Below are 14,789 nucleotides of genomic sequence, written 5' to 3'. Positions count from 1 at the left end.
GGCGCGCTCCTAATTAAAGCGAGATTCCCAGAAGCTGGACAGCCCCTGTATTTATGGGAGCATGCGGTGCAGCTGGCAGTGACCCCCAGGAAGCCTCGAGCAGCCGCCGCGGGAGTAGTGACCTCGGGCCCGCAGCCTACCTGGAGCGTTTCGGCGGCGCCTGGTTCAGAACCACAGGGGCGGACAGCTCCCTGGAGCCGCACGCCGACTGCGGAAGCGGACCGTGAGCGGGGTGGGTCAGCGCTCTGTCCGCGGACCCGGACCGCTGGAAGTACCCGGGGCGCCCTCCCCTCCTGTCCCCCGGTCCCGCCCTTCCCATCCCGCGCTGCGCGTGGCGGTCCCGGGCTGCGTGTCCTTGCAGGAGGAGACCGGCCCTGCCGCCGGCGGCCCTCCCGCTTCCTGCGAGTCCCAGCTGCGCGCCCCGCCCCGCCGAGGAGGGTGGGGACGTTCCCCGCGCCGGGCCCGCCCAGCTCCCCCGCGGCCGTCCGGGCCAGGCTCCCCATTGGCCGGCGGACCGGAGGTGCGAGGGGGCGGGGCCCGCCTCCGGCGGCTCGCGCCCGGGAAGGTCGGCAGCCCAGCGCCGGAGGCCGTGGGGAGGGCGCGCAGGGACGCGGCAGGCGCCGAGGAGACGCATCCGCGGCGGTGGCGGTAGCGGCGGCGCCTGGTCTCGGCCGCAGCCTTTGCGTCCCGCTCTCGCTGGGTCGCCCCTGCCACCCCCGCGCGCGGCTCGCTTCCCGCCGCGGCCCGCAGCCTGCGGCGCCCGAGCTCCGAGGGCGCTTTCCCGGGCGCTGGGCCCGAGGCGGCCAAGACGGCGGGCCGGCCGGGCACGGGGCGGCGGGCGCTCTGCTGCGGGCTGCGCTGGTGGGGGGCGGCGGGCCGCGGCGCGGGCCCGGGGCCCGGCGCGTGCGGCTGGGAGGCACTGTGGGGGTCGGGCGCGCGGGCGGCGGCCGGGGCCATGGCCGAGGGCGGCGGGGGCGCGCGGAGGAGGGCGCCGGCGCTGCTCGAGGCTGCCCGCGCGCGCTACGAGAGCCTGCACATCTCGGACGACGTGTTCGGCGAGTCCGGCCCGGACAGCGGCGGGAACCCCTTCTACAGCACCTCGGCCGCCTCGCGCTCCTCCTCGGCCGCCTCCTCCGACGAGGAGCGCGAGCCCCCTGGACCCTCAGGGGCCGCCCCGCCGCCGCCCCGCGCCCCGGACGCGCAGGAGCCGGAGGAGGACGAGGCCGGCGCGGGCTGGAGCGCCGCTCTGCGGGACCGTCCGCCCCCGCGCTTCGAGGACACCGGCGGTAAGGGGCGGCCCGCGGGTGGGTGTCGGGGGCGGCGCTGGAACCCGGCGCGGGGGAGGCGTGGGTGCTGGGGCCGGGGAGTCCAGACGCTCCGTGGGCTGGCTTGTGGGTGTCTCTCCGGAAACAAATGAGTCTGCAGGAGTGGGGATCGGTCTGACTGAGCCTGGGGGCTCCGAACCCTTGGGTAGAGAGGGTGAGGCGGAGGCCGTGGTCAGCCCTTTTCCAGTGACAGGGTCGTCGGGCACCTTTTACTTCACTTCCTGGGAGCACCCCAGCCCCTGCACGGGAAGCCTGTCACACCTGTGGGTCGGACTTTAGGGGTGGATTGAAGTTAGGCTTTCCTAGTTGAGGGGGCTTTTCTGAAAGCCCGGCGTGGCTGGTGGAGGCAGGTGGAGTCGTTTTTCACTAACAGCCCAAGAGCGAGCCTTACGGCAGGTGACGGGGGCGAGGCAGGTTGCAGCTGGCCCGGTGAGAGTTGAGGGAGAGGCCACCCCCGGCGTAGTTTTCTCCTTAATCGGAGAAACTTTCCCTGTCCGCGCCATTCCAGATCTCTTGTTAAGAATGGGGAGGAGTGAAGGGACCCATTGGGCAGCGTTAAGGTGTTTGCTTTTCCGCCAGAAGGTACTTTCAGGTGTGTCCTGCTTACCATTGTGGTCACAGACAAGCCCCGAATACCTGGAGAAGGTGGCTGGGGTGCTGGAAGCTGCTGCGGCTGCCCCACTCCTCTTCACTGCCTGTTTTTGTGGGAGTTGGCTGTGGAAATATCACTACTTCCTCTGTAGAAGCTCCGCAGCCTCTGCCTTCTTTGAAAGCTGCAGACGAGACGCCCTCTCATGCTGGTGTTTCTTGTTCCACGGCCTTCTGTAGCAGGCCCGTGCTCCTGCATGCTGTGTTCTTCCGTAGAAGTGCGGGCAACCGGTGTTGATGAGGGCCAGGGAGTGGCCGCGGTGGGCATGATGCGGCTTTTCCTGTGGCCTTCTCTGATTATTGTCCAACCGGTCAGGAACACGGCACATGGGAAGGCAGGCCCAAGGGACCTCCAGCTGGTGCCTGGACTTGGATCTGGACATCATGCTGCAGCCTACTGGGAGGCGGGTAGGGTTAGCTGGACTCTCTCAGTAGGGAGTGGTCTGCAGACCTCTGGCAGGCTGCGGTGTGGATGCATGGAGCTAAAGCTGGGCTTGCAAAGTCACAGTTAGCTGTGCATTGCTTTGGGGGTGGGTACATTTTAAAGCACATGCATTTGGGCTGTAGTTAAGAGCTTGGGAATTTTCAAAATCATTGACTCTGTATAGTCCTTTTATACTGTCCTATATTTTCCAGGATGTCATTAAGGCCTCCCGGCCCTAGATAGCTGTTTTCCGTATTGGCTCTTTAAGAATTGTACCAGTCCACAGACCTGGTTTGGCAGACTTTATGCCGTGAGCATCTGTGATCTAATTTCAATCCTGGAAACATTTGAGATATAGGTCCACCTGGGACTGCACAGCAAGTCTCTCCGTGTCTCAGGGCAAAATAGAGAACTTGTACTAGGTCAAGCCTAGTTATGAATAAGAATCCTGAATGTGCTGATTTGAGAAGGGTGGGCACATTGAAATAAATTTTAAATCAATTTTGTATTTCTTAGTAACCTTGAAATGGGAGAAATTCTGCAGCAGAGCCATTTAATCCAGCCACCGCAGCACTTATGGTCATGAAGAGCAGGATCGTGTGTCATTTAGCATTAGGTTCAAATTCTGCTTCCTGCAGATGCCCACTGAGTTCACACCTGTACCGAAGAATCAGTCAGGCCCTTTAACCAAAGACATTAGTGGTTATTGCCGGTATTTTTACCCAGTTTTGTTTTCCTGCCCTGTGTGGGAGCTTGCCTTTTAAGTCCACATTTGATTTAGAGTTTCCGCTTTGCAGATTTCACCCTGAGGGAAATTTGGAGTGGTGAGGAATGGAGGGATGAGGTTGATGGCCTGTTAAAACTTGAATTTGGATTTCCCCAAAACAATGGAATATGATTTATGGGAGCTGAAAATAGATACAGAAGCGTGGGTTTGGTCAGAGAAAATCCTTGCGCCTACCAGTGTGGAGGGAGATGAATGTGTTTATTAAGAGGCTGAGAGCTGCACCCCAGCCACTCTGAGAGCAAAGAGGATCAGCCTGCTAGGGTTTAGCAGAGCACAGTATCTAAAAAGCTCCGACAAGCGTGTGCTCCTCACTTGCAAAGAATGCAGCCTGGATCTCTCTTCCATCTTTGTTCCCCCGTTTATTAACAAATCTCACTGGATGGGTAGAGTGGGGTGGGGAGGAAAGCAAGCAGGTGGCATTTCTATCTCTAATCAGGCTTTATAATGGAAAATTTTTAATCCAAATTGCTCTTGCTGCTGGAATCAGATAAGGAAAAAACAGAATTCGAGATTTGATAGAGGCTTCCTGCCTTGCTCCTACTGTAAAAACAGGTATATGTGTATGTACATAAATGTGTATTTTATTGAAATATGCAGGTATGTAAATGTGTGCATGTAACTGGGTATTGTATGCAAATGTGTATTGCTTGTGCTAGGTTTCTGGGTTTTTTTTTTTTTTTTAAATCAGAAGGATGACCTAGAAACCTTTGCAGAGTCGCTGTGCATGAGGGAGGTAGACACTGGGGACCATTATGAGTTGTAGTGGGAGCTGCCACATCCCCCCACCCCCACCATAAGGGGAGTGCGCACAGTAGGAGATACTTGGTGCGCAGCTGAAAGGAGGAGGGGAAAGAAGGGAGCAGCGCTAGTTCCTGTACAAGCTGTAAAAGCACCATTTCTGAATTTCAGGTTGGAAATCCTCGCCATTCTTCAGGCTGTTCTTGTCTTCCCAGCCCTTTTCTTGTATTTTTCTGTGTATTTAGCTTCCTGGATCAGCCTCTCCGGAAGTGCAGCCAGTAGTTATAGATGGAGAGGGTCTTTGCTCACTCCTCTTGTCTCCTCTCTCACCTCCCCTAGGTTCTGGTTGTGCATTGAGGTGTGGATCCTCTCGGGATGGCTTAAATGCACACGCTGTGCTTGTCAGGCTAGCTGTTGGGCTCTTAACCCCTGTGGAGATGCATGATCTGTCTGGGAGCTGAAGTGCCTACTGGGACTACAGAGCCTAGGACCTTCTCGTAACCAGACTTGCAGCATATATCCCCCCAAAATAGCCCCCTCAAGCTGTCAGCCTGCCTGCCCACTGTGCAAATAACCAACACAGCATGTGAGCTCACTCTTTGGAAACAGAATGAAATTCAGGCCCGGCTGCTTTTTGAGCCTCTGCCCTTTTGGTTTCTTATTCTGAGCAGTCTTGTGATTCGTTTCTCGGAGGAGGCAGAGGAACAGACAAGATTTCACAGATGCTCCAGGGCTTCCGTCTGTTTGGTTTGTCAGTCCTTTGTCATGGCTGGCTGGGATCTGAGCTGTTCGCTCTTTCTATTAGAGGTTGGACTTCATAGAAGGGGGGGTGGGGGGGGAGAGAGAGAGAGAGTGTGTGTGTGTGTGTTTTCTCCCCCCATTTACGGTATCAGCAACCCTCTAATCATTCAGTGGGGAGGTATGACCTTGAGCAGCTGGAGAGAAACATAAGGCATTGGAAATTAACATTGTTGAATGTTTTATCTTTACAGTTTGTTGTTGGTTTAGAGCCTTTTTAACAAACAAGAAAAGAAAAATCTTGCTCTCAAAACCAGAATTAAACTGAGACCCTTGGCTCCAAAGGGGTTTGTGAACTCAGAGACCTGCAACCCTTTCTATGGTGTTAAGTGTTAAGAAGCTGCTCCTACCTTTAGGTCTGTACAGGATTCTGTGGTTCCAGGAGGAACTTTGAATCTTGGTGAGCTGCAAGATAATCTTAGGCAAAGCTACATAGTGATCAAGTGCAAGACTGTGTGTCATCTTGCAGTAGCTGCACAGAATTCAGAGAAGGGAGCTTCCTGGGAGAGCTGTTTTGCTCTTTTCCCAGGAGTCTGTTCATGTAGGGGGTGAAACTGGAGCTGCTACTGCTAACCCTCAGTTCTCATTTGTCACTTGTGTTTTCATGCATTATTATCAAACTGTCTTCACAAGGACTCTGTGGCCGAGAAGTTGCCACTGCCATGTGACTGGGAAAGGAAGTTGCTGCCTCCACTTTCCTGGGGGTGATGAGATTACTGGGTTAAGTGATCACCATCTAACTAGTCAGACTCAGTAATTCAGGAAATGTAGTGCCTGTTTTTTCTTTTACTAGAACTTTTTTCAGTAAAAAATATTTTTATAGTTATACATGAATTGCTTTTAGTTTTAGGGGGAAGGGGATACAGTTCTCTGAGTTTTAACTCATGATTTGTGTAATCCATACCACAACCAGGATACAGAAGAGTAGAATCTTGCCAGGGTGTTGGTGGTCTAGTGGTTGGCGTAGCTACCTTCCAGAAGAGGAGAATCTGGATTCTTCTCTAGCTCCCTGTTTAATTCTTGCTGCCCTGAGTTGTCCTAGTGAGTACTCAGAGCTGTTTTTCAGGAGGTGGGGCTTTGAATACTGCAGTAGCAGCTCCAGTTTCACCCCCTACATGAAGAGACTCCTGGGAAAAGAGCAAAACAGCTCTCCCAGGAAGCTCCCTTCTCTGAATTCTGTGCAGCTACTACAAGATGACACACAGTCTTGCACTTGATGACTATGTAGCTTTGCCTAAGATTATCTTGCAGCTCACCAAGATTCAAAGTTCCTCCTGGAACCACAGAATCCTGTACAGAGCTAAAGGTAGGAGCAGCTTCTTATACTTAACCCCATAGAAAGGGTTCCAGGTCTCTGAGTTCACAAACTCCTTTGAATACTCTGGAACAGGTGGTGAGGTCTAACCCAGTTTTAGACTCTAGAACTCACTTTTTAGACTTCTTTTTAGAGGCACGGTCTCACTATGTTGCCCAGGCTGGACTCAGACTCCTGGGTCCAAGTGATCCTCCCGCTTCAGCTTCCTGATTAGCTGGGACTGAAGGTGCATACCTTGTTATACCTTTGTTTGTAAGGACTGTGATTGTACATTATTTTCTTATTAACAAATCACATATATTCATTTTAGAAAATGAATAAGAAAAAGGATAAAAATTGTATTACTCCATTTTCATGTTGCTGATGAAGACATACCCAAGACTGGGTAATTTACAAAAGAAAGAGGTTGATTGGACTTACTCCACATGGCTGGGGAGGCCTCGCAATCATGGTGGAAGGTAAGAAGGAGCAAGTCACATCTTACATGGATGGCAGCAGGCAAAGAGAATTTACCAGCAGGGGAAATGCCAGATGCTTATAAAACCATCAGATCTCGTGAGCATTCACTCACTATCACGGGAACCGCCCCCATGATTCAGTTATCTCCACCTGGCCCCGCCCTTGACATGTGGATTTTATTACAATTCAAGGTGAGATTTGGGTGGGGACAGAGAGCCAAACCACATCAAAAATTGTAAAAATCAAATTATCTTCCTTTTCCCAGAGATAATCACAGTTGACATACTGAATATGTGCTTCATATATCTTACATGTTGTTGAGGGACCTGATTTTTAATTGTAATTAATATATTGTGAACATTTTCCATTTAAATTTTAGAACGATATTTTCATTGACTCTGTAATACTCTAGGGTTTGCTTTTGTTAGGATTAAGTTCATTACCCCACTTCTCTCTCCTCTTTTTTTGCTGTTAAATTAGTGCTGTGGTGAACATTGTTGAGACTTAAGTTTTTTTTTGTTTGTTTTTGAGATGGAGTTTTGCTCGTTTTGCCCAGGCTGGAATGCAATGGCACGATCTCAGTGTACTGCAACCTTTGCCTCCTGGATTCAAGTGATTCTCCTGCCTCAGCCTCCCGAGTAGCTGGGATTACAGGCACACACCACCGCGCCCGGCTAATTTTTATATTTTTAGTAGGGATGGGGTTTCACCATGTTGGCCAGGCTGGTCTCGAATTCCTGACCTCAGGTGATCCACTTACCTTGGCCTCCCAAAGTGCTGGGATTACTGGTGTGCTCAACCATGCCTGGCCTGATGCTTAAACTTATATACACATCCTCAATTTACTCCTTAGCATCAAATGGTAAAGCAATATTGAGGTAAGGATTTTGCACATTTTAAAGGTTTTTGATATCTTTTGTGAAAGTCTTCCAGAAATGTACCTTTTTATGCCCCTGCCAACAGTACCCCAGAGAGTCCATTAGAACATCCTGTTTATAAGGCAGCAAACCAATATGTGATGCCCACCAGTAAGATGGCTCTTAGAGGAGTATTTTGTTTTATTTTAATTTGTATTTACTTTTCACCTTTTATTTTAGACTCAGGGGATACATGTCCAGGTTTGTTACAAAGGTATATTGCATGATGCTGAAGTTTGGAGTCTGATTGAGCCTGTCACCCCTGTGGTGAACAGAGTACCTAATGGGTAGTTTTTCACATCTTGCTCCCCTCCCTCTCTCCTTTAGGAGTCCCCAGTATCTATTTTTGCCATCTTTATGTCCATGTGTACTCAATGTTTAACTCCTATTTCTAAGTGACAACATGCAGTGTTTGGTTTTCTATTCCTGCATTAGTTCACTGAGGATAATGGCCTCCAGCTGCAGCCATGTCACTGCAGAGGACATGATTTCCTTCCTTTTTATAACTGCGTGGTATTCCATGGTGTATGTGCACTATATTTTCTTTATCCAGTCCACCATCAGTGGTCACCTGGGTTGATTCTACGTCTTTGCTATTGTCAGTAGCACTGTAATGAACATACGAGTGCATGTGTCTTTTTGGTAGAACAATTTATTGTCCTTTGGGTATATACCCAGTAATGGGATGGCTGGGTCAAATTGTTTAACTATCAGTTCTTTGAGAAATCTCCAGAGTTGCACTAATTTGCATTCCCACCAACAGTGGAATGATTAAGTGTTCTAGAGGATTGCTTTATATAATGAAGCTTATGTGTATCATAGCACACATAGATTGCATGAGACATTCGTGCACAGCACAGTGCATTTTTACATGGGTATACCTATGTCACTACCACCCAGATAAAGGTAAAGAGTGTTCCTAGTTCCAGATGCAGTAGCTCATGCCTAGCCTGTAATCTCAGCCAGTTGGGAGCTGAGGTGGGAGAATTGTTTGAGACCAAGAGTTTGAGACCAGCTTGGGAAACACAGAGAGAGGCGCCCGCCTTCCCTAAAAAATATTCTGAAAAATTAGCCAAGCATGGTGGTGCATGCCTGTAGTCCCAGCTACTCTAAAGGCTGAGGTGGGTGAGGCTGCAGTGAGCTGAGTTTGTACCACTGCACTCCAGACCGTGATACAAGCTGACAGAGAGAGACCCCATCTCAAAAAAAAGCCGGGCACGGTGGCTCAAGCCTGTAATCCCAGCACTTTGGGAGGCCGAGACGGGCGGATCACGAGGTCAGGAGATCGAGACCATCCTGGCTAACACGGTGAAACCCCGTCTCTATTAAAAATACAAAAAATTAGCCGGGCGAGGTGGCGGGCGCCTGTGGTCCCAGCTACTCGGGAGGCTGAGGCAGGAGAATGGCGTGAACCCGGGAGGCGGAGCTTGCAGTGAGCTGAGATCTGGCCACTGCACTCTAGCCTGGGCGACAGAGCAAGACTCCGTCTCAAAAAAAAAAAAAAAAAAAAAAAAAAAAAAAAAAAAAAAAAAAAAAAAAAAGAAAGAAAGAAAAAGAAAAGAAACATTCTTGGCATCCTGAAGATTCCTACCTACCCCTTCCCCATCAGTACCTCCCTGTCCCCAGAGATAGCCATGATTCTGAGTTCACCACCATTACTTAATTTTGCCCGTTACATTGTTTTATCTGTAAGATTCATCCATATCACATAGAGCAGTACTATCTTTATATTGCTGTTTAGTATGCCACTGTACAAATATACTGCAGTTTATTTTGAAAGCTGCTACAAATGTTCTTGTACATGTTTTCTTGATGTTTGTATACATCACTTCCTTGGACATGTATACCTAGGAGTGGGATTGCTAGGCCGTAGATTCAGTGCATATTTACCCTTAGTACAAGGTCTTTCACCTTGGGCCAGATAATTCTTTGTTGGTGGGAGGCTGTCCTGACCATTGCAGGATGTTTAGCAGCATCCCAGGCCTCTACCCACTGAATGTTATTAGCATGCCTCCTCCCCAGTTATAGCAAACAGACATGTCTCCAGACATTGCCAAATGTCCCCTGGGGGGCAAAAGCACCAGGTATTGAGAACCACTGCTTTAGGAAGTGCTGCCAAGCAGTTTTCCAATTTACACTCCCACCAGCAATGGATGATATGTGCCTCATATTAATTCAGCCAGCACATTGAGCCCTGCTGGGATAAAACGATAAGTTAGACATGTCCCCTGGGGTCCAATAGGAGAGACAGAGTGAAGGAAAAGAGATAAGCATCTCTGGTGAATGCTGTGATCAGGGTAAACATGGATTTCTACCGGATTCCAGAGGTGCCTTACTTCCTCCAGCTGGGCTGGAGAAGAGGCGGCGTTTCTGGAGGAGGTGGCCCCTGAGCTGCACCTTGAAGAACAAATAACTAGGCAGGTGAAGAGGAAGGAAAAGTATCTCAAACAAGAGAGCCATTTGAGCAAAAGGGAGAGAAGGCGTGCATTTTGCTCATGGGCAGTTGCACTGGCCCCTAAACCGAGCTTCCTTACTTGAGACTTTCTTAGTGAAAATATCTTAAAATTTAACACCTGTGATTGTTACAAGTACAAGTAACTGTAGCTAGAATCCAAACTCCAGGTTCAGGCGTGGATGTAGATTTACTTAGCAAACGTGGATCCCACAGGGAGGGGGATTTGCCAAGCACGTTGAGAAATGAGTACTTAGGGCAGAATCCATGGAGAAGCGCTGGGGTCCTTCCTTTAAGGAAGGAGGAGGGAAAATAACAGCAGAAGGGAGTGGGATAAAACCTTTATTGGTGACAGGAAATACAACATGGTCTTGGGGGTGGGAGAATACTGGAATACCTAAAATATCAGACTGTGGAGAAGGAATGCTTGCCTATCCTCCCACAGGGTAGAAAGAGCGTTCCTTCCCCTTGTTTGTGAATTGCAGGAAGAATTATTACAAAAGAATGAAAAACTGGCCACATTTAGGTATATATTTAAGAAGTTACTTTCATGAAAAAGTTTAGAACTACAGATCCTTCCACTTCTTATATCATTGCCGTTGCTGCCAACTTTAGCCAAGACAGTATCACCCCTTGGCCAGGCTGGTGAGGCTTTTATCCACTTGGATTCTCAGCCTCCACCTTTGTTGATTGTCCCTGCCCCAGTTTCACTTTCCCCAGGCTGTGCTGGAAAAGTGATGTTTTACAAACATGAGTTAATATACTCACTTCTCTGCTTAAACTCCTCCAGTAACTTCCCATCCAAACTGAAGGGAAATCCAGATTCCTTAGCGTGGCCTCCGGGTCTGTAGGTCCACCCTGGTCTTCCTCTCCATTGTCACCTTGTGGCACTCGTCCTACCATTGTCACCTTGTGGCACGTGTCTACCATTATCTCTGGCCACATGATCTTCTGTCTGCCGGGCCCTTACATGGAATGTTCTTCCTGACTCTCGAACGGCAGCCCTTGCCTGCTGGCTTGGTCTTGGTTCCAATGTCACTGTCTCTACCTGTCTAAAATCACCACCTTCCTTCTGGTCTCTCCTAGCACTCATTATCACCTGCATAAGCTAATTTATTTATCATGTGGGTGGAGACCTTGGACATTCTGGTCACAGTATTTGGTAAAAATGTGGCAGGTGCTCAGTTGTTTTTGAATGATTGAATGAACCAAGGAATAGATGGACGCAGAAGTAGATTTTTAAATGGGTATGGGATTCGGTGCCAGTAAAAAATGTTCACAAGCTGAGCATTTCCAACATCCAAAATAGTGGAACAGTTGATCAGGCAGCTCCATGAAGGAGTGAGTTTCTTACCCCGGAGGCACCAATGCCACCAAATACAAAGATTTCTATCCTGGATGGAAGACCAAACTTGATGGCTACTGAGGAATTTAATATAATCTTGGGCTTCTACAACCTGCTCACTTCCTAGTGGCCCAGAGACACCCAAGATAGGCAGGAATCTATTAGGAATTTACAGGGAAGCCAGCTGCTTGCACCCCTTTATTCATTTAGCAGATGCTTGTATATCACTTATTATATGCCAGATGCTTTTCTAAGCACTTTCTAACTTATGTAATCCTCACAACCATCCTGTAAAGTGAATACTGTCGTTATCACTATTTTGAAAATGAGGAAGTGAAGCTGCAGAGTGCTCAAGAGTAAACTGGTCCCTTTGATTAGGGGCTAGGAAGAATCATATTAGAGCAATGAGTGTGGAACATGGTATATGTGGGTCAGATCAACTAATTTATAACAAATCCCTTGCAAAGGGCTCTGAACCAAAGGTGATCACTGCATAGCAAACCTGTCTTCCCCCATTGCCTCATATCCTGGGCAGTGGCTGCACCTCTTGCGGTGAGATGGGACTGCTGCCTGGTTTCTGAACAGTGCAGTGTAAGCAGAAGTTCTCACTGAGGTCTGTCATCTGCCTGCCCATGCGAGAAGAGAGACCCCGACAGGCAGATAACAGGCCTCAGTGGAAAGTGGTCACTGCAGTCATCTCTGCCAGGCAGCAGACAGGAAGCCAGTAGATAAATTCAATTTTCATGATTCAAAGCCTCCAGCAAGCTTCCCTGGCAAAAGCAACTGCAAGTAACCAGAGGGGGAAGAAGGAGAGACCTATTTTCTCAAGTTTGAGAAACGGGGTTACAAAGAGAATATAAAGGAACAGGATACAGGGAGATTTTCTGGGAGGAAAGACTGTCAACAAGTGGAATCACCCAGAGAGTGGTTAGTGGGCGTCTTTCTTATTTGAGCCCCCTTTTTTTTGGAGACAGGGTCTCGTTCTGTCACCTAGGCTGGAATGTACTGGTGTGATCATAGCTCACTGCAGCCTTGAACTCCAGAGCTCAAGGAGTCCTCTCACCTCAGTCTAAGACTGCAGCCTCAGCGGAGACTACAGATAGGTGCCACCAGGCCCACATAATGTTTTTTGTTTTTTGTAAGGACAAGGTCTCACTGTGTTGCCTAAGCTGGTCTAAAACTCCTGGCTCAAGCCATTCTTCCACCTCTGCCTCCCAAAGTGCTAGGATTGCTTGCAAGAGCCACTGCACCTGGCTTATTTGAGCACTTTATGCATTTGGGGAAGGTGACATCTTCCACCAGTGCCATCTTAAATAAGTGTTCCCAGGAATTCCACTGCTGAGTTTGTGGGGGTGGGTCACATGAAGACGTTAGGTTCTGTGAGTAGACATTCACTTCAGAACACACATGGAAAGCAGTCTCCATCTCCTTCCTTATCTGATGTAATGACCCTCGCTTTCTTCAGGTCCCAGCATCGAAGGTAAATACAAATGTCCTGTTTGGTTTGCTCTGTAGTGCTGGTATTTCAGCTGAATTGCCTGTGTGTTTTCCTTGGCTGCGTTTTCTTAGGCGAGCTGGGCTGTTGGAGCACAGCCTGTGGCATCTTAAGGGGATGTGCACTCAGAATGCCAGTGGAGACCTGGAACAGAACCTCACTGGAAATTGAGACAACAGTTGTTTTTCTTTAAGATCGAAGGAGGTAAATTATAGGTAAATAATAGCAAGGGTAAAGTCACACCTTGTATTATAAATGTATAGACTCAGTCTCTTCCAGATGTGCAACAGAGAAGAAATACAAACATTTTGAAAAAGATTATGTAAATTTAGGAAGAAGGCAAATTACATTGGGGAAATTGGAATAGTTGAAAGAGTGCAGCCCCCGTTTCTGAAGGTGATGTGTGGGATGCTTTGGTAGGAAGGAGGGAAGATCTGCAGCTGTCTTTGGTTCTGCCTCTCAGAAGGCATTGTGATGTGCACAGAGCTTTGGAGACACACGACACTGGTCCCAGCTCTGCCTCTAGATTCTCATCTCCCAGAGGGATGACTCCAGGCACCAGATGGGATTATATAGGGTCCTACACAGGAGACCCTCAGCCAAGTACCCTTTGCATGTCTCTTTTGGGCTCCTAAGAGTGATCCAATGTTTGTGATCCCAAAGGACTAACCTAAGTCACATGCACCTTGGGGTGTGCCAATGTTCCTTTACCCCATCAGTTGATCAGCTGCAGAGGTAGAAATTTTAACATGAAACTAAGGTAGAACAGCCCTGAAAAGAAAAGATTTTCAGTGTAGGCTTCATATCTTCTTTCAAATATATTTCATACATTTGGCAGATATGTATAGAGTGCCTACTCTGCACCAAGGCACTATGTTAAAAACTGGGGATTGATAAGAGGAAGAGGTTCTAGCCCTCAAACAGCATAACTTCTGGTGGTGAAGACAAACACCTGATCCACAAATAATTGTGATGCAGTGTAAGAGTTGCTGACATGAGCAGGTTGTCCTAGGTCCTAGGGGAACACCCAGGAGGAGACGGCGTGAAGGCATCTTTAGAGCCACAGAATACATGATGGATGCAGATGGTACCAAGGGAAACCAAAAGATGACATGAAGTTTCATGCAGTATATATTTTTTAATGATTTAAAAAATCTCTACTGCATTTACTTTTTTATACCTGCTCTCAATCATAATCTTGTCTGTTTTTGCACATCCTCCCTCTCTTCCCCTCCCCGCCCTTTTTTGAGTTGGGGGTCTGTGCTCTGTTGCCGAGGCTGGAATACAATGGCGTGATCACAGCTCACTGCAGCCTCTACTTCCCAGGCCCAAGCAATCCTCCTACCTCAGCCGCCTCTTGTGTACTCCTCCTCTTGTGTCCTCCTCCTCCTCCTCTGCCCACTCAATGAAGACGATGAGGATAAAGACTTTAGGATGACCCATTTCCCCTTAGTGAATAGTAAATACATTTTTTCTGCCTTATGATTTTCTTGATAGCTTTCAACAGTAGGGTATTAGTAGTTAAGTTCTGGGGAAGTTAGAAATTATACATAGATTTTCAACTGTGCTAGGGGTCAACCCCTCAACCCCTGCATTGTTAAGGGCCAACTGTAATTTTATTGATAAGCATTAATATAATATTATACATGGTTCTTGACTGGAGTTCTTTTTCTGACCCTTTTCCCTTTTTTGTTTGGAATTTCCCTCCCTTCTCCTTCTCTATCTCTGTCTACATAACCCCTGTAGAACACTTGGTGCTCATACATGACACATTTTTGCATACATGTACGTGTGTAGGGTTTTCCTTTTGGTGGGGAGTTCATTGTTTAACAAATACAGGTTCGTTTTATATACCTTTTGTTAAGCTCTTCTCATGAATAACTATCTTCTATTTCTATTTTACTTCATTTTTAAAAGCTCATTAAATGCCTTTTTAGCATTTATTGCTGTTATTGCTATGATTCTATAGTTTTTTCCATATTTAGTTTGTTGATGAAGTGAATTTTATTGATTTTCTGGTACTGAGGTACCCTTATGTTCCTGGGATAAACCCAGGTTGGTCTCCGTATGTAGATCTCTTTGATAT

The 14,789-nt window shown here is 48.3% G+C and overlaps 1 protein-coding gene across 1 annotated transcript in view; it reads left to right on the top strand.

Annotated features, from left to right (window-relative positions):
* Positions 1–955: 955 nt before the first annotated feature.
* The window catches only part of PGBD5 (piggyBac transposable element derived 5), a 104,995-nt gene continuing 91,161 nt past the window's right edge, over positions 956–14,789 (top strand). Inside the window, exon 1 of the mRNA XM_010374037.2 lies at positions 956–1,286. Within this exon, the coding sequence (XP_010372339.2) occupies positions 956–1,286 (331 nt within the window). The remainder of the gene's footprint in view (positions 1,287–14,789) is intronic.

This window comes from Rhinopithecus roxellana, chromosome 8, assembly GCF_007565055.1.
Source record: "Rhinopithecus roxellana isolate Shanxi Qingling chromosome 8, ASM756505v1, whole genome shotgun sequence".
NCBI lineage: Eukaryota > Metazoa > Chordata > Mammalia > Primates > Cercopithecidae > Rhinopithecus > Rhinopithecus roxellana.
The sequence above is the reverse complement of the archived record's forward strand: the minus strand, read 5'-3'. Positions and strand labels throughout refer to the sequence as shown.